This window comes from Cygnus olor, chromosome 1, assembly GCF_009769625.2.
Source record: "Cygnus olor isolate bCygOlo1 chromosome 1, bCygOlo1.pri.v2, whole genome shotgun sequence".
NCBI classification, from domain to species: Eukaryota; Metazoa; Chordata; class Aves; order Anseriformes; family Anatidae; genus Cygnus; species Cygnus olor.
Window position 1 is genome coordinate 18,143,247 of NC_049169.1, and position 22,833 is coordinate 18,166,079.

Below are 22,833 nucleotides of genomic sequence, written 5' to 3' on the forward strand. Positions count from 1 at the left end.
CTGTTGTTTTTAATCTTGGAGAAATTATTTGAATTAAGCAGCCAGTGTAAACATTTTGGAGTGGGCTTTGAAATTTGTGGTGTTTTTGTGGTGATGACATACTCTGTTTTAAAATAAAGCATAAAAAAATCATAATGTGAGCTGGTATAGTCACATCGTTCAGGATTAATTACCAAGTAGTACTATTAATTTGGTTGTTCTCAGGAAAGATAGCACTGACACAATAGGAAAGTTCTCTATAAATATAGTGGTATCAGTCTTTAGCTGATGATTCAATGTATTTGCACAGCAGTAGAGATGAAGTCTTCCTTGTTCCTTTTTCCGTAAGGATATAAAGGTCATAAGATTTGTCTGTCTTACTGTGTTTGTTGTTGCTGCTTAGGAGTCTTCATTGTTGCTGCTTAGGAGATTTTGATCTGTCACAATTGAGAGGGATGACTTTTTTTTTTTTTCAGATTATATATATTTCTGATTAAAGCAAGTAGGTAATGAAAATAATTCCTTAGGAGTTTATAATATAATAAAAGTACTTGAGAGTGGAAGGTGCTGGATTGTTTTCTGCTATTTAAATACGTAAAAACTCAAGAGGGTCTTCTCAAATACCACTTCTTTGTTTTCTATTTCTTTGTTGCTGTCTTTGGTAACATTTGAATCAGATAACGTTTTCTAGTAGTCTTCCTTGCAAGTTCAACCTGGATGTAAGAAGACTTTGTTTTCTGGATACAGATTTTAGCTCCCTTCCTTTAGGTGGCATTGTAGGTGGCCAAGTATTTTTTTTCTCTAAAAGATTTATTTTAGCTATCCCAAGGATATTTCTCTGTCTCCTTGGGAACCCACAAAGTTCATCTTTTCTATCTCCTTCACTCAGTGATCTGTTTGCTGTCTCCAGATTTCTATGCAACTTATTAATTGCTCTTTACTTAGTTGAAAGAGACGGTGTTGAATGTTGCATGAATGGGTTGGTGGTGGTTTTTTTGTTTTTTGTTTTTCTCTTTCTCTCTCCTTTTTTTTTTTTTTTTTTTTTTTTTTTTTTTTTTTTTTTTTTATGTCAGCCGCTCAGTAACTCTTTGGCAGCAGGGAAAACTGAGTGTTAGAGAAGTGGTATGTTCACAGTAACAGGCACTCTATAATGAGCCCTCCACCAGACCTCTGTCCCCCTTCTCTGTAAACACGGGATGTCCACAAACATTCAGTCACCTAACTGCAAATGCTGTCCCATCTTAGCCAGCGTGTAGCAAATAGGTTCTTTATAGTATTTTGTTTGGCTTAAGATTACCTCTTCTATTAAACTACAGCCATTTTAGTGATCAAACAGCATCAATTTCAATACAAAAAACACATGAAAAACTGACATAATTTTGTGTATAGCAGTCTTTGATTTCAGGAGATCTTGCATGCTGAGCAGGATGATTCAGATTCACATTTATTGAAGCAAACCAGGCAGATTTCCCAAAATCTTATTACTTAGGTGTTTTTAAATGAAGAAAGAATAATATAAAAAAGATCTTTTTTTTTTTCCTTTCACGTGACATAAGTGTCACATCAACAAAACAATCATTACCCAGCATATTATACTAACAGTTGCAGAGGTTGCCATTGCTTACTGGCTTTACATATTTAACTCCATTAATTCTACAGTAGTATGTTTAAGCTATTTAGGACCCTTAGCACCTGCTGGGTGTAAAGACAAAATCAGGAAACTGGATATGTGAAACTGGATATGAGCTCTTCTTGGAGAGAAGGTGAGAGGTATACAACAAAACAAGCAAACAAACAAAAAAAGCAACACTGAATAGTGAACTGTAATTTCTTTAACATCAGAATAAGAGATAGTCTTAAAATTATGTGCAATAGCATAATAAACCATTTATATTTCATGTATCTTAAACATACACATTCACTGTGTATGTAGATTTTGCGCAGAAGGAAGTAGAAAGAATTAGAAATAATTATAAACTTACTTTCTTGTAAGAGATCTGCAGAGACCTCAGACCTCTGAGCTTGAATTAGTTCCCCTTCAGTAAAAATAATGATGGTTTGACTGTAAAATCATTGTAAACCTGTAGATTACCTATTGTGTTTTTGTTGTTGTTGTTGATTTTTGTTTCTGTTTTGTTTGTTTTTGACATAGATTCTCTTCCCCACCTTAAATACGTAACAAACATACGCACAGCAATCATGGGATTCCAAAGGAGGGTGGGCAAAGAAGAATGTCAGAGTGTTTATCATACAGCTGTGCCAAAAGTAAAGACTCAATGAATGAGATGGAGATTAAAGCCAGTAGTCTGAGCCTGTATTCAATCACTGCAGTCACTCTGTTTGCCTCCTGCATGCTGATGAAGTGTCATGAATGGTCCCATGTACTTTCATTCCAATATATTTCAGGCAGTAGTGATTATTAGTTGTACTCAGCTAAAGCTTGAAATAACTGGCAAACTCTTGCTTAGCAACAGAAGGCCTCATCTTCTCTCCCTTGGGACCACTAACTCAGAAATGTGTTACTTCTTTTAAAAGTTAAACTTAGGAAGGGTTGGTACTTTGTATTCATTGCTTTCCTTGATAATTTAAATGAGAAACCACATACTGGAGCCCACAAATGTCTCTGTTCCATAAATAATTATTGACTGGTTTATGAAGTCCAAATCCAATTTCTTTTATCACATATTAAACTGTTCTGTAGTTGCACTGAATGGCATTTTTTATAAAGGTATTGCCTTTATATATGCTGAGAGAATAGAAGCACTCTAATTTCTTAAAAAATAATAATAAAAAAATCTCATAGTGTATTTTGATAAAATCCTTTGGAAGGCATTTATGTAGTATTAAATCATTTCATGTTTTTGCTTCTTTTAAGTGCTTAGACTTTTTTTTTTGTGAGCTCAATCTTAAAAGGAAAATAAATACACATTTGTTAAATAAATGACAAAATGCAGAGCATGGTTTGAGTTGTAGATCTTCAGCATGTACACTGAAGAATTCATTAAAAAATGCAGCAACATTATTCTAGTGTGAATTATATGCAGCTCTGTAAGTTTCTATTTTTGGTCACCACAAGATGGCAAAAGCAATGAGCACACAAATGCAAGGATGAGTGAGTTTCATAATAATGTGTTCTGCATTCACACTTTATGCACATCAAGAGAGAATCCAGGCACAGCAGGGGTGACAATCACTCCAACAGTCTTTTGAAATCAAAGTACTTCCTTGAGAATGTCTTTCCAGCGCTAATTACACTCTTCTATTGTGGTTCTTACATTGTGCAAAGTAAAATGTTTACACTGTCACTGGATACAACTCCATCACTGGGAAAATGGAAGGTAAAACTAATCAGATTATTAAAAAGATTTATTTTCTTTCGTGTTTTGCTGGTGCTGCTTCTTTGTGTTTAGGGCTGAAATATCAAAATCTGTGTCCTTTGTCTCCAAGGGACTTCGGCAAAGATGCTTATTTTTCACCAATCCCAAGTGTCTCCACTCAGGAGAGTTGTTACAATGTGGAAAGGATTGGTTGCCTAGATATCTTGATTTTTCTTTCTTTTTTTTTTTTTTAATTATTTTTTTTCTAGGTGTTTTCTGATCACTCAGTAACTACTACCAGTGATTTTTTCTAATATGAAGAAGGAAAAGAAAAACAAACAAACAAACAAAAACACCTTACACAACATTTCCTGTCACAGAGTATGATAGGATAGGATATGTGTGTGTGTGTGTGTGCATGTATATACAATCTCAGTAATCAATATCAAACACTCACTGTGCAGGAGGTCAGTTAAATAATCCTGTTATGAAAGACAAGAAAAAAGAGTTCTAACTTTTTTATTATTTGCCTGGCTGTACAGAGGTTTCTGTAAAGGGTTAAGCATTCAGTCCAATCCTGATCGTTTCTTTTTGACTTTACTATTAGAGCTGGCGTGAAAAGGGTAATTGGTAGAAAGGATTGTCAGATATAAGTAGAACTGTAGAAACTATTAAATATTCATTGTTGAAAATGGAACCAAATTTCCCCTTCCTTGTAGTTCAAAGGCCTGGTTCTTCACTGCTTTGTGTTTGTATAGCCATTCACAACTGGGCATATTGCATGGGAAATAGTGTTGCTGATAAGAATAGGAAAATGTGAGTTAGTGATGTATACATTTTTGTAGATAAAGTTTGATTCAACTCAGTGCAATACCTATACATCAAAAGATCGTTTCCTGGTCTATTTATTCAATGCTTAATTTATGCTTCTGTCCTGGTAGATGTCATTTATAATCCACGTGTCTATACAAATATATAAAGCATTGTGTGTGCATGTATATATTGTGTGTATATACATATTGCTATTTAGGCAATAATTTTACTTGCATGTTCTGGTTGGTCACTACTGTAGATTTCAGTTTTATTGTCAAACAATATTCCATCGTCTCTGATGTTTTTGAATATGGAATGTATGCTAACAGCATTGAAGTGTAGATTATTTAAATTATATATAATATATATATATACAGTGTATGAAATATTTCTATAATGCATATAATTTAGTATTCTCTTAAACAGTTTTGCATGGTCAGAAATTGTTTGTGCATACACTTTACTCTTATTAAGGTCTTGAGACCTTTTGCTTCTGCATTTGGTTTTCCAGTAGTGATCAGCTTTGTTTGATTAAAGATATCAGAATTCAGAACTCAGGTATTAAATGGAATGGGATTGGAACAAGCTTATCTCATATCAACAGTGCAGTTCTGTTACGGCAAATTGATATTTATATATAAAATCAGGAAGCAGTAGAAAACAGAAGCTGTCTACCTGAAATTGCTAGAATAGAAGTAGTGACCCAAATGCACATATTTGAAACATTGAATAATCAACAGCCATAACCAAGAATCTATGTTATAGGAAGGTGTACACACAGATTGTAGTAGTGTATGGATGCAGTGTTCACTAGTGTTTATTAGCACATGTCTTTAAGAAGTAATCATTTAATCATAGAATGATATAGGTTGAAAGATGTATCTGGAGGTCATCTAGTCAAAAAAAAAAAAAGAATGTGTGGCAGACACTTGAGAAACTGGGACTTTTACCTCATACCTCAACAACAAGAAACTGAATTGTGTTGCAGGGATTGCAGTGGGGGCTTCATACTGAAGGTCTTGTGCTGGAGTGAGCCTTTTTTAGCATTACCCTTAAAGGCTGTTTTGCTGTTATGGATCAGCTCTGCTGAAAATCAATGAGATGATATACAGCTTGATGAATAATAATCTGTAGTTGTAGAACTGTGAGAATTTGAGTGCTGTTGATGAGTAAACCTTAAGGTATCCCAAAGAATCAGATCGTTAATATTATCCATTTTTGATAAATAGGGAAGAAGTTAAATGAATTTTTGGAATCCTTACAAGAATTTTACATCACTGCAGTGAACATAATTGAAGTTGTGTACTCCTAATCTAAGATTTTAATGTCATTGCTATGTTGTGATTCCTTGTACTAAATATTTGTTACAGTGGGATCTGTAAGAGTCTCACTGAAATTCGTAGGTGTATTCTGCTCAGGGCAGTGGAAATGTAAGTGAAGGCAGCTTCTGTTTTGGTGCTTTTATGTTCACATTGTTTAGCCTTAGCCAATTGAGTATCTCTTGTATGATTATCATAAATACACTAATTGTGAAGATATTTCTTCAGTCACTTCTAAGTAGTGGACTTGTCTCTTTGGATAACATGAATGGTAGTTAAAGCAGAGCTTTCACTGGAGTAAGACTTCATTTTACAAATGTCTTTGGTCAGAATCATAGTTATTCAGGATGGAAAACAAGTTTGCTGAATAGATGGTGCTGGGAGTGGGGAGACTTTCTCACTATTCCATTGAATTTGCTGTCTATGAAGTTAGTAGTATAACTTCAATTGATTTTATCAGTCATGCAAAAATTCATGTTGTACAGTAGATGTATAAGTGCTTTAACTTAAGAGTAGTGAAATGTTGTAGTTGTTTGGTTCATCAGATTAGAAGAGATGAATTTTGATTAATACTAGAATTCTCATGGTTTCATTCACCTATGGGCTTCTCTGGTTTGATGGTGGTGTACTTCCACTGAAATTGGTGCTGTATCCTCCTTCTAACAAGAGAAGATATATGGCAACATCAGAAACTAAATGCCAGGCTTTTGACGTCATTCCTCTTTTAAACTAATACTGCGTGATTGCCATTCGATGCGTTTTTTCCTCTTTATGATAACAGTGTTGCTGCTTTCTGTATAGTATCAGGCTCATTTTTATCTCACAATGAGTTTAAGTGACATTCCCATGTTTGTTCAAAAAAGTCTGTCTCCCTCTGCTATTATCTTTCCCAGCATGAGAAAAAAAATACATGTTTGTGGGCATAGACATAAACATACAAATAATGTGATGTGTATTTACAGCTGTGATTAATCATTCGGTTCACTACCCTTAGTTGCCCCTTAGGTAACATACACTATGATGGCCTATTTTCTCTACAGATACCATACCCAATCTTTGGTCTGGATGATAGAATTTATCTTATTGTCATAAAAACTCTCCCTTTAATGTCTGCTGTGTAAATTCAGATTACCTATACCTAATTAAAATAACTTTATTTTGTTTGCACCTAATACATTTTGGATTTGAAGCATTTAAACAAAAGGTTATATGGCCTTTCAGAAACTCCTTTTTTAATGAAATATTTATTGCCAGCTTTCCTTTCCTGATTCGTATCAGCTTATACTCAGTTTTCATTCCAGCTGCTATATTGTCACTGGGAAAATTAAAATAAGAAGGGCAAGCCATAAGTGGTCAACATGACCATGTATATCTCATATATGTAAGTGGATTGCTTGATATCATTCAAGTTTTATTATATCTAGTGAATGCAAACATTCATTCAATAAATCTCTCTTTGCTGCTTTCTTACTTGTCCCTGTGGGATCATTCTTCTGTCTATGAATTTTATACTTTCTCCTGCTTACATACCATTGCAGCAGAAGCACCAGAACACCAGAATCACTGACCTACGCAATGTAAGAATATTCACCAAAAAGGAGACAGAAAATGTTTATGTTTTTCCACAATATTAATAGTTCTCCTTCAGCATTTCCTCAGTATTACCACTAAGTGGCTAAGTGGCACTTGGTGATCCTTAGGCCTCTTTAACTTGACAGCTTTCATGTTGTCCTCTGCACCAAGAACTTCTGGTGAGTGCTGGTTCATTGTGACCCGTGGAGCTGATCAAATCCCGTGTCCACTTAGTTTTTCTTCTTAGAGACTTAGCTGATAGAAGGTGAAATATAGTGTATGATATTTGGTGATACGCTTAATCCCAAATTAGAAATGATATGGTGTCATCCACCAGACAGTCAGAACACTGAGATTCTTACAGTCAATATTCTGGTGTTAAAGTTCTAGCAAGCAGATGAGAAAAAGCAACTCAAAGCATAGCCAATTCCAGACTCAGACATGACATCTTTTTGCATATGGCACTCCCCTAGAAATCAGTTGGAATGCTTCTTACATAGGTAGTTTCTACTGTGAAATTTTTATTTGATTGGACTAAAGTTTATATATTGTAGGTTAAAAATATCGCATTCATCAACTATGGTATCAGAAACAGCAGACCTACTGATTCACTTTCTGGTATTAGTATAACAGCTATTGTAAAGAGTCTTGGAAAATTACTTATAGCTTATGGTCAGTTGAAGAAGCCATACATTTTGAAGTGTCTTTATCTTTAAGGTCATATAGTACGGTACATTCAAGTATATGTGCACACAGGTGTTTGTGTTTACCCAAGTACATAATCTCTGTGTTTAGAAAATTGTTAGCTACAGTCTATTCTATGTCTTGGGAAGCATATCTCAGGGTGGTGCACCATGAGTAACAGTAAACCTTGTTCATCAAAATGATGAGTAAAACAGTGACAGACTTCATTTTAGTTCCTTTTTATTAAGGACCTTGATCTGAAGAAGTGTTATTTATTAGGCATTCATTGGGAAATTGATAGCATAATTTAACATTTTATTAGCTAGTAAAACTGATAAGCAGTACATAAAAAGATGGACCTTGTTATAGAGAGAATAATAAAAAAAGGTTAATTTAAAGTTTTTTAAAAGGTTATCAGTGTAAAGACTTTTTAACATTGTCTTCTGTGGTATCAACTCATACCTTGAAGTTTTGCTTCTGTCAATAATTTTGTTTGTATCTGTTTTAGAGCTTCTGTGTCTAGCACAAATACAGAATGTATTTGTGCACTTCAAATGTTTTCATCTTTTCAGTGTCTTGAGATTAATTCTGCATCTGGTGTAAACATATGCTACATATCTCATTTGAGTGCTAGTCCTGCTGTACAGTGTAGAGGTGACATAGTGGATGTTGTGAGTTTGCAGTGATTGAACACTTAGTTGTTTAAATAGAAGACATTGTTCCTGATAAATAGGACACAGGAAGAGGTTATACATATATATATATAATCTTTACTGATTTTAAAGGTATGTGGGTTCACTGTAGTCAGTGTTCACTGCGCTGTCTTTGGCCAGCCTTAGATATATATGAGGAACTAAAAAACCTCTTTTGCTGTCACCCTCGTTTGAATTGTGCAGAGAAGAATCTTATCCCATAAATGGTTATCTTGTTGGAGGACTAGAAACGAGGATATAAAAATCATGGATTTCATCCATGAAAACTTTTAGTTTCAGCACGCACCTGTTTCGTAAGTCATTTTGAGCAAAACGGATAAAAATGGTAAATGCAGCAGTGAAGCTGGCCCAGATAGAAGATCATTCCTCCAAGTCTGTGGAACAGCTGAGAATAATAGCCAGCATAGTCATGCTTCTCTGTCACACTTGCGTAAAGCACTGTTCCCAGATAAACCTTTAAAATGAAAGCCATCACTCAAATTCGTCACTTAAGGAGTCTGTCAAATTCACTTCCTCTAGTTGGTGATAAAGTCTGGTATTAGTCTTACAGGAAGGATATATTTAGCATGCTGCAACTGTATTTTTTTTTTAACTTTTAAAACAATGTGATCATCTAAAACCCCAGTGATGTACCTACAGTAGTGGGGTTTGTGTTCAGAGTTTTCTTTAGGTGCCCCGTAGGTCTTGTAGTCACTAAAATCTAACCATGTGTTCAGGATAACACCTAAATTAGGGGCTTCATTGCCCTGTGCAGTAAACATGGAGATGCGGGTACCACTGAGGAACATTACAGTGTTCTTGTATGCTCAGTAATGAAACTCTGAGAGCTTACCATAAAGAAACAGCAGACACAGCAGATACATGTTATTGTGTTCTGATTCTTATGCACTTGATTTGAGAATTCATGCTACCACCCAGATTAATTGAACCTATACAACAGAAACGTGCTTTATAGCTACCACAGAGAGAGAGACATTCCAAGAGGCACCTGCAAATTGTGCCTCCTGAAGCTTTGGACCTGAGGATCCTTTGTCTTCTCAAGTTTCTTAACATCAAGCCTGGATTTGGGCTCATCCACAATACTTCTAATTATATTATATGATTCAGTGGGCCTATATTATTCAGTAGGATTGTTACATTCCAGGTGTAGTAAGACATTCAACATTGATTAAATTTGTTTCCTTCTTGGATATGTGTACCAGACTACTTCAATACCTCTGTTTTTCAGTGTTATCTTTTGCAGTGTTACTAAGATAAGATAATTCCCAGAGTTTATGTGCGAGCTGTTTCACATGCATGTTCTCAGTAAGTGCACTACCACAGAACACAAAGCCTTGAAAGACTGTTTTGGATGGAGAATGTTTATAGACTCATTCCATGGGAAAAAAAAATGACAAAAGAATGACATAGCTGAAACACTTTTTCTGCCATCAAGTGAGTTCAAGATAAGCCTTCCAACTACAATCCATATTACAAAAAATAAAAACAACAAGAAAAGGAAAATGAGCAAAAACAACAACAAAAACAAGAACAAAAAGCTTTCGGGAGTTTAAAATAACAGTGTATGTGTTTTTAGTTTAAATTTGGTTTAGCAGATTAAAAACTCCAGGGGATTCTGGGACTGAACTTCATTTTTCAACCCTAGGTGCACATTCTCTTATTGTTGTAATACCAATTAACAACACAGGGAAACATTTCCTCCTTCATAACACAATGCCATCACTGGAGAGAAAATGAATTCTTATGTCATAAGCTTTTGCTAAAAAGGAAAAGTAGTTGTCATGAGCAGTAGTAAAAATAAACACTTATTTTAAAGAAATTATTTAGATCTTCTAAGAATGCAATGGATGACTTTGTCCTATAAAACTAAAAGAAAATTTCTATCACTTTAAATTTGTATGCGTTCACAGGTATTGGTTAGCGGATAATATGTTTGCAAGGTCAGATATGTCTAGGCAGCAGTTGTTTTCAACTGTGCACTTTGGCCTTCTCATGTTCAAACCTACTTCAGGCATGGAGTAATGACACAGTTCTTGTTGCATAGGAATGTCATTCCTGCCTAATCAGAAGTTTGGGGTTATTATTTCTTCAGTGCATTAAGGACTAATAAATATTAACAAAATCTTAAGAAATAAAATTTCAGCATATGGATTTGCCTTTCCCACATGACCTCTACTAGGCCAAATTCTACCTCAAGTCTGCTGCAGAACCTCAGATCTTGCAGTGCAGATCTTGATACCAGTAGGAAAGGCATTTATATGATGACATTTTAAGGTCTGGTATATGTGTAAATAGTTCTTATGTTATTCTAGAATGGAAAACCTGAGAAGTTATAAGCACAGTTCACCTGTGCTGCTACATTATGTCTACCTCTGATACGTGACTTTATCTGCATGTTCCTTCAAACTGATTTCATGTCCCTGCAGTGACATATTTTGCTAACACAACAGACTTGTTCCTTCCTGACGTACTGCTTCTGGCTCCAAGAAATGTCAGTAGCTTTTTAGACAAACTTGTGCTTTTTATTCCTGTCTTTCTCAAGAGAAATATCAGCATCTCTCCAATAACAGTTTTCCCCCTGTGGCTACTCTGTTTGTTTTATAAGCAGACTAGGTTTATTTTACATGTAGAGGCTGGTAAAGACATGGAAGGGTGCTTTTTTCTTTTTTCTTCTTTTCTTAACAGTTTAAAATATTCTAGGGAAATAATAGAGTGACAGCTATGTCCCAATTTATGCAAATAAGCTTAGCTGTATTTAATCCTGAATTCATGCAATTATTTCCTTTTTGTAACCAATGGAGTTCTCCAGAACCAATTAACTGAACCTGCATGAACAGGAGTGAAGAGGAAGCCCTCCAAGCTACAGGTCCTCCTTGGAGGAGCTCTGTGTAGCTGAGATTTGTGGTTCACACTGGCTTACACAGTGGAAGAACTTCTTTAAGAAGGAAGGTCTTGAATGCATTATCTTTTCCACTTATTTTTTTGCAGCATTGGTTATATGATTTCCTTATTTATAAGTTCTGCTTTTAATTCACTGTCCAAAAAGAAACACAAACTCAATACAACCCCCCTCAAATTACTCCGCAGGCTAGGGGAGATATTTCTGTAACATTCCTGAAAGCTGTACCAACATTGGTGGAATAAATTTGCGTGTTTTCTATGTGCATATGTGTTAAAACATGGAAGCTGTGGTCTGTCACTGAAGTGAGGAGTGCAAAAGTTACTGGCTTTACTCATAAAGCTTAATGGGTTTCCAGTCTCCATGCTGGCATCAGCAGCACTCCTCAGGACACCTGGCTGTGCAGAGCCCCACAGCCAGGGCCTGTCCCAGCCCCAGACAGGAGCAGGGCAGCCAGGGGCACTGGGGCAGCCCCAGACCTGGGCACCAAGCACCTCCCAGGGGACAGGTAGTGGTTGAGGCTGGGACACATCCCCCAGGACATGGCCCTGCAGGTTTAGGAGGCCCATGGCTGGGCAAGGCAGCGCTGTTAGGAGCTGGAGACCTGCCCTGCTGGGGCAGAGCCTGATGACTCTGGGGTAGACATGGGGCCCTGGGCAGGGTGGGGAGGCCCAGGAGATGGGCCTGTTGAAGCCCTCAGGACCCTGACATAAATTTATCTCCCAGTGCAGTACTTCCCTGATGGTTTTCCTTTTTTCTTTGTTGTAAAATGCAGCATATCAAATGTGTTGGTTTTGACATGAGACTGTACAGGAATTTGAGGAATGGCATTGCCATGTCCTCAAACTACTGAATCAAGATGAATTACTCTTTAAAGTAGTGTACCAGATAGTAAAATATATTTTAAAATAGTTTTATGTATATTAATGCCTTGCTTCCACATTTGTTTATATATCCTCGACTTTATTTTATTAATTAATTAATTTATTTATTTATTCAAGGTTTTCTGCTCTTGAATCCCCTTTTGTATCCACTCTGTATCAGAATTGCCTTCAGAAACTTGTCCTTTGTGTTTAAATATTGGCTGGTTTGGTTTTGCATATATTTTTCTTTTTGTTCCATTTTTAATAGTAAGATATAAATGAGAGGATTCAAAATTATACAACAAGATATTAAGCAATTATATTCAACAGCAATATGAGGTGCAGTAAGTTAGGACATTAGTCTTATCTGGAAAAAATTAAATTTCAAAATGGGTCCTGAATATATCTTGAATCTCCACAGACTCTATTTTCTTTCCTATGCAACTATTTAGAAGAAGAGGATCTATCTTAATTAAAATTTACTGCTTATTTCAGAATGGAAGGGCTGAAAGCTATTTTCGTATCTTCCTAATGTCTGTGCTGTTTATGTGCTTGAGATGGCTAAGTGGTAGTCTGAAAATTGCCATAAGATTAGTAATTACTAAGGGGACATAATGTACTGTGTTGTTGCAGTGAAACTCTGAAAATACTTAAACCGACTCTTAAAAGGAAAAGGCTTTCATCACATTTTTCTCTTGTTATTCTTAACATTTTCTTAACTGTGCATTCTACAGTGAGCTTTTCTTTGTAAAATGAGCACTAAAAACATTTTTTGAGACAAATTCTGCTGTTTTACACAACCAAAATCCTGAATCATTCCCTTTAATATTGGGAAACTATAGCAGTCACATGGCAAGGATGATTCCAGACAAATACAGCACTGAATTTATAACAAAGTAAATCCATGGGAAGTTTTGAAAAATTCAGTCTTCCACTTTTTAGTTTGCTGTGCACCTGTACCATTTGTGAATTAAGATTATCTAAATTAGTTACTTTTATTTTCTTTTTTTTTTTTCTTTTTTCAGTAACAATAACATCTGTCCTGTCCTCCATTAACAACATATATATATCCTCAAGAAAAAACTGGTAGAGATTATTTTTAAAAATGTTGTCTAACTGTAGAAGCATGAAGAATTGCTGGGTGTAATCTGTTACTTCAACAGACACAGCATTTGTTTCAGTAGAAAGATTTAGATTCTACAAGGTCCTAAATGATGTAGTAAGCATCTCGGAGACAGATGCTTTCAATGCCAGAAACTTTAGTAACAGAAAATAGAAATATATGATTATATTCTATTGGAAAAAAAAAAAAAAAAGCCTGTGCATTGCATATGTTAAGATTGAAACAAGGTTCTTATTTGAGAGCTGTTTTGAAATTGTGCTGATTCATTTGAACAGGTTTTTCCCATGCTGAGCCAATTCTGGTTTGTTACTTCACATTAAATAACTTTTTCAGCAGCTTTGTTGGAGTTGCTCTTTCTTATTTTGTACTAGTTAGATTTCCAAAATTTTTCCAGTTGTAGCTTAAAAGTTATTGTTGTTCTTTGCCATAATGTCTCTTGTTCTGAACTAAAATTGGAAAAGAAAAGGTAATAGGATTATTTGAAATTGGATGATGCTTAATGCAAGAGATCTTGTTGCAGGAAATTTTCTTCAATCTTCAAGGAAGGATATATAATATGGAATTTTTCAAATTCTGCTTAAATATATACTTTAAAAATCAAAATATATTTAAATATTTGATATTCAGGTTAATGTCAAACTGCAAATCATGAGTGATACTAAGTGCTTAAGTTGCACTTTATTTCAGTGGGAATTGTTGATATTCAGCTCTGTTCAGGAGTTGGCATGGCTCTGTTGTCAGAAAGACTTCAATATTGTAATAGAAAACTGCTGAATGTGTTCCTATGATCTGATTTTGAAACAACTCCTGCATTGTGTTCACTGACAAAAGAGTATCTGAATCTAGCCAAGATTTTTAATAACATCTAACTTTATGCATTTTGAACTAAAAGAGCTTGTGTTGCTAGGCATCAAATTGGTGATGCATGGAAAAATTATTCGCTGAAACTGTGATATAAGCCTTCATGTACAAATCAGGAAATTTCTGGATGAACATGGAATCTAAAACCCTGGAAAGACCCATAGATTTAGATCAAGTTTTATTGCTATTGGACCCATAGATATTATGAGTTCATCATCTGATTTTATTTCTTTAAATGAATTGAAGAGAATGTTTTCAGCTTTTCAGCATGCATAAATTAAAAAATCATAACATCTATAACTTGCTTGCTGTAATCAGTATGGATTAGACAGATTTTATTTTCTATTAGAGAACAGAAATATTTTCTTCCACAGAAAATTATCATTTATTCCATGGCACCCTGCATGTAATATGAAAGTATTTACTAACTGAAGGTTTTACCTATGACATACACATTTTTCAAAGGCTTTATTCTTTTAGTAATGGCATATATTTGATAACAGTGCTCTTCAAAAAAAAAATGCTTATTTACATTTAAACTACTTAATGACATTTTTTTCAAGAGAGAAGGTATTAAAGAATTATACATTATTTTATTTTGAGATATATTCTTACTGATTTTTACAGATTTTCATGAAAAAAAGTCTCTCAGAGAACAGTTTAAGAACTGGCCTCTATGGGACTTCATTTAAAAAAAAAAAAGCAAAATAGGTGTGTTGAGTATCACAATTTCCTTTCACTGTAAGCAAATTTATAGGTTGTACTAGCTAGAAGCCAAAAACCTAATCCTATTTGTTTTTTTATTTGCCTGATTTTTTTTGTTGCCTTTTTTTTTTTTAATTCAGTTTGACTTAAATTTTTAAATCAGAACCCTGTAGTTCTCCATTTTCCTGAAATAATTCCATAGAGAAGCATCTACATTGATATCTGGGAGATTAGATATCAACTGGCATTTTAAGAATGCAGTACAACATTATAGAAGAGCGTTAAAGAACCTGAACTTTTTCTCTCTTTAGTAACCAGACGGTGGCAACACAAAATCAAATAACTTCCAGTGAGGTCTTCATTGCTGAAACTTACATATACAAAATAAATATAAAAACAACAGCAAACAAATACTCATTTACTTGGGGGGGAAAAAAAAAAAAGTTTATTTTAACTCTGAAAGAATCTTTATGCTCAATCCATAAAATAATAAAAAATGACCTTTCCTTAGGGGGGAAAAAAAATAAGCCTTTCATACAGGTCTATGATGAATCAGAGTTCTCTGGCGATGCTTGTCTTTTTTGTCTCAAGATGAGTTCATTCAGGTTGGATAGTGGTGAATTGCTTTGTGTACTGCAAGTACATAAATGGGATCTATTAAGAATATCCAGTCTTTACCACTGTTCCACAGGCAGCGGCTCTTAATCTCTCAATGGGAAAAGCTTCAGTGAAACTCCTCCTTAAATTTCTTCTCTGCACTTAGGAGTTGTGGTGAGTGTTCCTAGGCTAAAAAAAATGATATTAATTAATATCCTTGAAAGAGGATTATGCCAACATCCCTGAAAATGAAGGGAAACCTTATTCTTGAAACTTGGTACTTTATAAAAAGTATATTCCTTCTGTTCCATCATTTTGAACCTTACATTTCTAGAGAAAATTCTTAAAAAGCAGAAGTAGCATTCATATCATGTAAGTGAGGTTATGGTGCAGACTCACTTAATGAGACAGAGAAGACCTCCAGATGATTCTCACTCTGGAAGTGGCCCTCCATAACCTTGGCTGATACTTTTCATGCTTTACAGCCATCTAAAGCCAAGTAACAGTGGATGTACAATATGTTGCAGTGCAATCTGCAACCTGTGACACAATGACAAAGAAATATTTATGTCTTGTAAGTGGGAACAGCTGCTGTAACTCTACAATAGCTTTTATTTTTCTTCTGCAGTAGAAATAAGAATGGCAACTGACACGATTTTTTTCTTCCTAGTTTTCCTTTTTTTAAATTTATTTATTTGTTTATTTATTTATTTTTAATAGCTGCAAGAAGTTCATTGAATGGCATTATCTTTGTATAGCAATTACTGTCATTTAGGTATCCTAGTTTTCAAAGTTCCTCAAAAAATGAGGTCACTATGCCTGGAAGAAATCATCATCTTTAAAAATTAACAAAAGAAACAGCTGAAAATAATCATTATTTAAAAAACAAACAAAACAAAACAACTGTCTGAAAATGAACCTATGTAGAGGTTAAGCTGGACAGGTTCAAAAGCAGAAAATACTACCTATAAGCATGCTTATCAACAGTCCCTGCTTGCATTCCCTGGAATTTATCTTGACATAAAGCTTCAGTGTTCTTTTTACTCCGAGTGTAGTCCTTATTCACTTTGACTGTGTTGTAACACTGGTTCCTTTCCTCTGAAACGGGGTTTTATACAATGATCCACCTAGATTGTATGATTTCCAATATCTTTTAATGAAAACAGCAAGAGTATACTCTCAAGAATACTTACACATTTCATATTTTATTTCATTGGTTTCCATTCAATTTCTGTTCTCAATGCAGAACCCTAATCATGATGTTCAAATGCTTGAGGGGTTGAGATCTAAATACATCTCTGATTGTGTCTTTTTTACTAGATCTACTAAGACAGCTGCATTCCTTGGTAGCAATACATCTTCTGCAACCCAAAATGAAATGTATTTGCAATGGGGGAAAAATGAATGCTGTCAGCTCAAGATGTCTCAGTGTACCTGGATTTCCCTTGTCTGCATTTGGAAAATCAAGTGCCACTTCCTTTCTTTCTAAACCTTTGCTTTCTAACCCAAGATTTCTGAGGATACAAAGAAAAAATCAGCATATAATAGAGTAAAAATCCCCTCATCAGTATGTTTATCCTAAGATGTTTTTGTTAACATGGTGGGTGGAAAAGAATAGAAAGCTCATGAAATCCAGGATTGACCTCAGCTCATAAGCCTGATTGCCAGCAGCCATTGAACACTATGGTGATTTTGGCTGTCGAATATCTTATTTATATTTATGAAGGCATAATGTCTATTACATATATATATTTGCATGAATTTGTAGAGTACCTTGTTCCATATTCATCTTTGTGATACTCGCTTTTACCATGTTGTAATTCACTGCAGTGTAGGAGTTACAGCAATATAAAGTTTAGGTGGCTTAGCAGTGAACCAGTCACAATGCTGTTGACAGCCTACAATATTTTACTATTCTGACAGTATCCACACAATAGGAAGCACCATAAGCTGGTATTTAGAAGAATATACGGAATAAAATTGTTTTCTGAATGGAAAAAAATGCAGTATACAGACATAATCATTACACTTGTAGACTTTAATTAAACACCATTCATAAATGTGTCATTAAAAAAAATGATATTAATACAGATTTAAAATTGCTGTTTTTTTCTCATTTTTCAAAAGTTAACAAAATGAAAATAAACTGTGAATATTATGTAAATTGCATATTTTTTAAGAAAATACAATCGTATTTATTTCATTCTCAAATTTTTGTGAAGAGAAAATATAATCGGCTTGTGATTTGAAAACATATTCTTGTATATATTTCTTTGAAGGTTTATAATCGATTGACTACAAAGACAAAATCCAAAATAAATGCTATTTAGTACTCTACCACAAAATCCAGAAATTGTATGTAATACAAAGTGATAGCTGGGATTTTTTTTTTTAGTCTTACTAAGCACTGAAATTCAATGATGTATATTCTTGCTTGTAAAAAGATAGTATTTTGCTATGCTATTAGCATGCTACTGTGAGTACCAGAGGAAGTGCATTATTTTAATTGCAGAATTTTCACTTCATGGACGTTTTCACAAACATCATGGAAACATTTTTTTTGTAACTTTGTCTTGTCTCTCACAGTGTGATCCAAACTCAGAATCAGGTGGGGTAGATTTTCAATAAAAGCTACATATACTGGAGAAGTCAATAAAATGCAGAGAATGTTACTGAGTGAACCAGGCATTGTGATTTTATTGTCATTTGCAGAATGGTTACATTGTAAATTTAGCAAAAGACAAAACACCAGCTACTTCAAAAATGAATCAGGTAGGGAATGAGTTGCTATTTAGTTGAGATGAAGCAGGAGCCAAAGAACTGACAAACTTGGGCATACTTTGAAAGATCTTATCTTTCAGAAGCAACACACAAAACAGTTAAGACTTAATTATATTAATGATCATGGGGAAGGCCTTTAAATATCGTCTATTTTTGTTTTCCATATACTTAATCATTGCTTTTCTGAAAGATCGTAAAGAGCACGGCATTTAAATTTCATTGCTGTAAAAGCAGGTTGTTCCTTTACTTAGCCAACATAAGTAAAAGTAACCTGTGTGACCTCAGCTCTCTGGCTTTTATGGAACAATAATCATTTTCTGACAGAACCAGTTTGCAGGGTTTTCATATGTCCACCACAAAGAAAAATTGTATGTCATCTCAGTTTTATTATATCCCTCAGCTGGCTGCCCATTTGTTGTGGAGTGTCTGCGGTGACATAGGGCCATGACTCTATTCGGCTGTAATAGATTGCCTGTAGTGCATTCAGTGACTCTGGTACCTGTTGCTGGTTCTTTTTCCAGGTCAACTGGCTGCAGGTACATGTGAGATTGTTACTTTGGACAGAGATAGCAGTCAGCCCCGAAGGACTATAGCCCGACAAACAGCTCGCTGTGCATGTAAAAAAGGACAGATTGCCGGTACAACAAGAGCAAGGCCAGCCTGTGTTGATGGTAAGAAGTACAGATCTATTCAATTAGTTTCTGCCAATACAAGAGTGATGTCAACTGGTAGTGCATCATCAAAATGTAAAGGCTCTGTAGCAGAAATTTTCATGTGTCCCAACTAGTAATAGTTATATGGTCAAAATACCCCAAAGGGCACTAATTCTGTAGATATTTCAATTACAATTTTTAATTTCAATTTTTCACTTTTGTTTTAGTTTAATATGCAGTTGGATGTTAAAGGCATGGTATTGTTGTATTTTGCATGTGATGACAGCATCAACATTGAAAAGGTATTTTTCCCCCCTGCAATATTTTATTCCTTATAATATTAAACAAACAAACAAGCAAGCAAGCAAACCACACTGCAAAAGAGCCTCAATGGTTTTATGCTACTGAGAAGCTAATGTCACTGCTCCTGTGTGAAAGTGAATGTTGCTGAAGAAAACACTGATATTGTAATTTCTGAATACACCTTATGTGTCCAGCATTCCTTCTCTCCTTAAAATTATGATTTTTGTATGATTCACTGCAGAAGCAGTGATAACAAGCAGCCTGGAAAACTGCTGGCATAGAAGGAGGTATGAAAATATTTAACTTTAAAATCATTTTGTGAGACAAATTTCTGTACTACAGATAAATAAGATGTTAACAATTGGGCAATCTCCCAGACAGGTCTGCCCTTTTGCACATTTGTTAGCAAGCATTAATATTAAAAATAAAATAGAAGATATATTGAAATAGTTGATGTAAAATAGTTTGTTTTGACCTAGGCTTTGTTAACAAAAGTAAAAAGAAGATGCTTATGTACAGTAAAATAATAAATTCACAGAGTACCTTTGAACACTGACTGGTTTGAGTCCTCAGATATAAACATTGTTGAAAATACCATTCCAAAATTTGGTCTTACCAGTGATTATCAAATATAGAAGACAGCTCAAAGGAGATTTCAGAGCCTACCCACAAAGATAAATATAGACCATCATGAACATTCTATTTTTGTATTTTTCTTTCAATGTTTTTGGTACTCTGTAACACAGTTTCTTAGCTGTTTCTCTCGTAACGTGATGCTATACACAGTAATTCTCTTCTTTCCTGTTTTATTGTAAGATCATAAGATTTAATTGCTTAAGAAATTAATTATTTTCTTGTATCATTTATGCAACTTTAGCAAAATTACTTGTAATTTTTAAAAAAATCAACATTTCCTGTTTTAAAATTAAGTTATATAGGAAAATACAAGTTTTGCATCATCTGATGGGAATTAGACGCACATTTTTTCCTCATGCAGATATGGTATAGGGTGAGATTCCTTGACTGTGACTTGGGTGTCCAAAGTTAGTCACTCTGCTACTCACTGTTTGTGTTGCTTTGAGACACCTCTGGTGAAGAAATTAAACTTCAGATAGAAAATCTGTGTGTCAGTAAGAGGAGATTACTACATCTGGTCCTCTAAGTGTGATACTAGCTTAGTTTCCAAATATGGAAGCTTTGAGGTCATTTAATATTTGAAAATACAGGTTTTTTGTTTGTTTGTTTGTTTGTTTGTTTTTCATTTTGTCAGGAACTAATAAAAAAGGGCCACTTCAAATTCTGCTTTTGCTTTCAATGTGCTTGGTCATCATTTTATGAAATCAGAGAACTAGATTGTAGGACCTATGGTTAGATATTGTTTAATCAGATAGGGTTCTTTAGGTAATACTTCCCATCTGAAAAATAAATTTTTTCATGGGAGATTCATTTGAAAAATAGAGTTTCTAATTAAATTATATGTCCAAGTACTTTCCTTCCAGGTAGTTCTAATAAGACCTAATAATACATTTCTTTATTATTTTGTTTATTGTTGGGCCCTTTGCTAAGAATGATAACTAAAAGATGTATACAACAGAGTACTTTGCTTTTCTGGATGCTGTTAGGAAAAAAAGCTCAAAAGCCTTAATAATACTTAGAAGTGACTAATAGGTTACCAAATTAAGAAAGCATAGGCCAAATCTCTGGTGTGCAATTTTTATTCAGGAGCAGTGTTAAAAAATAGTGAAGTTTTATATACCCTAAACATAAATTTATACGAGAGAATAAACAAATGGTTTATCTTGTCTGTAATCTTCTGCTGGCAAATAAAGCTTGCAGATGAGTTGGTCATTAACTAGCAAGTATCCATCTGTGAATTTACCAGGTTCATAGTTTAAAGAATACACACTGAATTTTTCCATAGTGTTTATATTAATTTCTAGAATGAAGTGTTTCAAACACAGCTACTAAATGCTTTATTCTGGCGAGAACGTGAAATCTACATAAAACCTTGTCTGAGAAAAGATAACTTTGTTTCTGATGTAAAGTCAAATACTGGTATTTTAGGAACGCAACAATAAAACACATATGTTTGTTTGTTTTGTTTTGTTTTCAGTAAAGAAGGGCGTTTTCATCTGTTGAAATCTTCAATCTAGCAGAGATTCCATTTACTTTTGCCCCATTGTCCAAACAAATAAATCCTTCTTTAAGCTTTCTTAAATAGGATAAAGAACGTGCTTTTGCAAAATTTAAGTTATTTATATTATAGTTGATCCTAAGATTGCATTTAAGGTTTCATTTCTGCTTTAACAAAGAAGTAAATCTGTTGCACAGATGTTTTTAATGCCAGTTTGCTTTCCAAAGATTTATTTCTTCTAGTTTTATTCTTTATATGGTCTTGATTTTAATGAGATTATTCTTGAAGTAAAATTAACAGAATTAGACCTTAAGACTTTTAATAATTAATGCAAAGTCATTTGCGAAGTAGGCAGACATAGTAAACGTGACCTGCCAACCTACTAATAAGAAAACATTACATAACAATTGCGTTACACTTTCTGTCAAACTGTATTTTGAAGCTGCACAACTGAAGCTGGTAATTTTAACAACTTTTAAGTGCATCAAGTTGCACCGGATTCATTGTTTAATGGAGAGAAGTACCTTAGAATACATTCAGTTATGCTGTATATTTCCTGGAGCTCTGAAATGTGAGTGTCAATTATTGCAGCAAAAAGAGTAAGTAATTTAAGGGCTCTTAAACCTCAGAAGCATTGTCTGAGATTGCACTTGTCAATGTAGCTCTTAGAATAAGTCCTGAGTTGATTACCAAAATCCACTCCAATTTCCGTGCTACACAGCTAAGGTCTTTTCCTAAAGAATGAAATACAGTATCTGTCAGATGTAGAAAACTCAAATTCTTAAAAATGAAAATGCAGTGTTCAGAGCTTGGTCTGAGCAGAGCATGAAGAACGTAACTTTTCTTCAAATGTTTTCCTCTCGTGGATTTACACTTTTTTTTTTTTTTTTTTTTTTCCCCTGGTGGTCTTTATGTATGTCAGACTGCTAATGCAATCATAAAAATATGGCATCAATATTCACCCTGATTTCAGACTTGATTTAGTGTTGATTGTTTCACTATTAGATTCACAAAGTCGTAATGTTTATTTGGTATGTTTGGTTCTGATATAATTTTTATTTGTGAGTGTAGGTTTTGTGATATTTTGATAGTAGTTTCCCTGCACTCTTATTATTATTTAGAACTAGCATTTCCTAGTCCCTTTCTTGAGATCAAATTCCATAGCAATGACCTCAGGTGCATTACTTTGATAAGATACAATATTTCAACATAGAATCTGTTTATCACCAGAGTAATTTGCCTGTGTGTCTGTCAAGCTTCATCAGTTTTTTAATTTGGAGCTTGTGAGAGACTGAAACCTTCAGTAATTTGGACTTGTTTTAAAGCAAGTGACAAAAGTCTTTGATAACAGTATGTGTGCACATGCACTCATGGTTTGTGTTCTTTCACAAGAATTGTATCTGTCTGAAAATAAAATTTGTTATGCCGAAGTGTTTCATAGAATACAAGTACATTAACCTGAGAAGCATGTGTCGAACATCTAAATGTTCAATAGGTTCCAATAATTCTGTCTGATA

At 34.4% G+C, this 22,833-nt stretch overlaps 1 protein-coding gene across 6 annotated transcripts in view; it reads left to right on the top strand.

Moving 5' to 3' along the window:
• TAFA5 (TAFA chemokine like family member 5) overlaps positions 1-22,833 on the top strand; it is a 426,799-nt gene that overhangs the window by 208,372 nt on the left and 195,594 nt on the right. For all 6 annotated transcript variants that reach the window (XR_005817393.1, XR_005817391.1, XR_005817402.1 and 3 more), the window contains exon 2: positions 18,748-18,897. Coding sequence is in view for 2 of the 6 variants with exons in the window: in XM_040549107.1 (XP_040405041.1) it covers positions 18,748-18,897 (150 nt within the window). In the remaining 4 variants the exon portion in view is untranslated. The remainder of the gene's footprint in view (positions 1-18,747; positions 18,898-22,833) is intronic.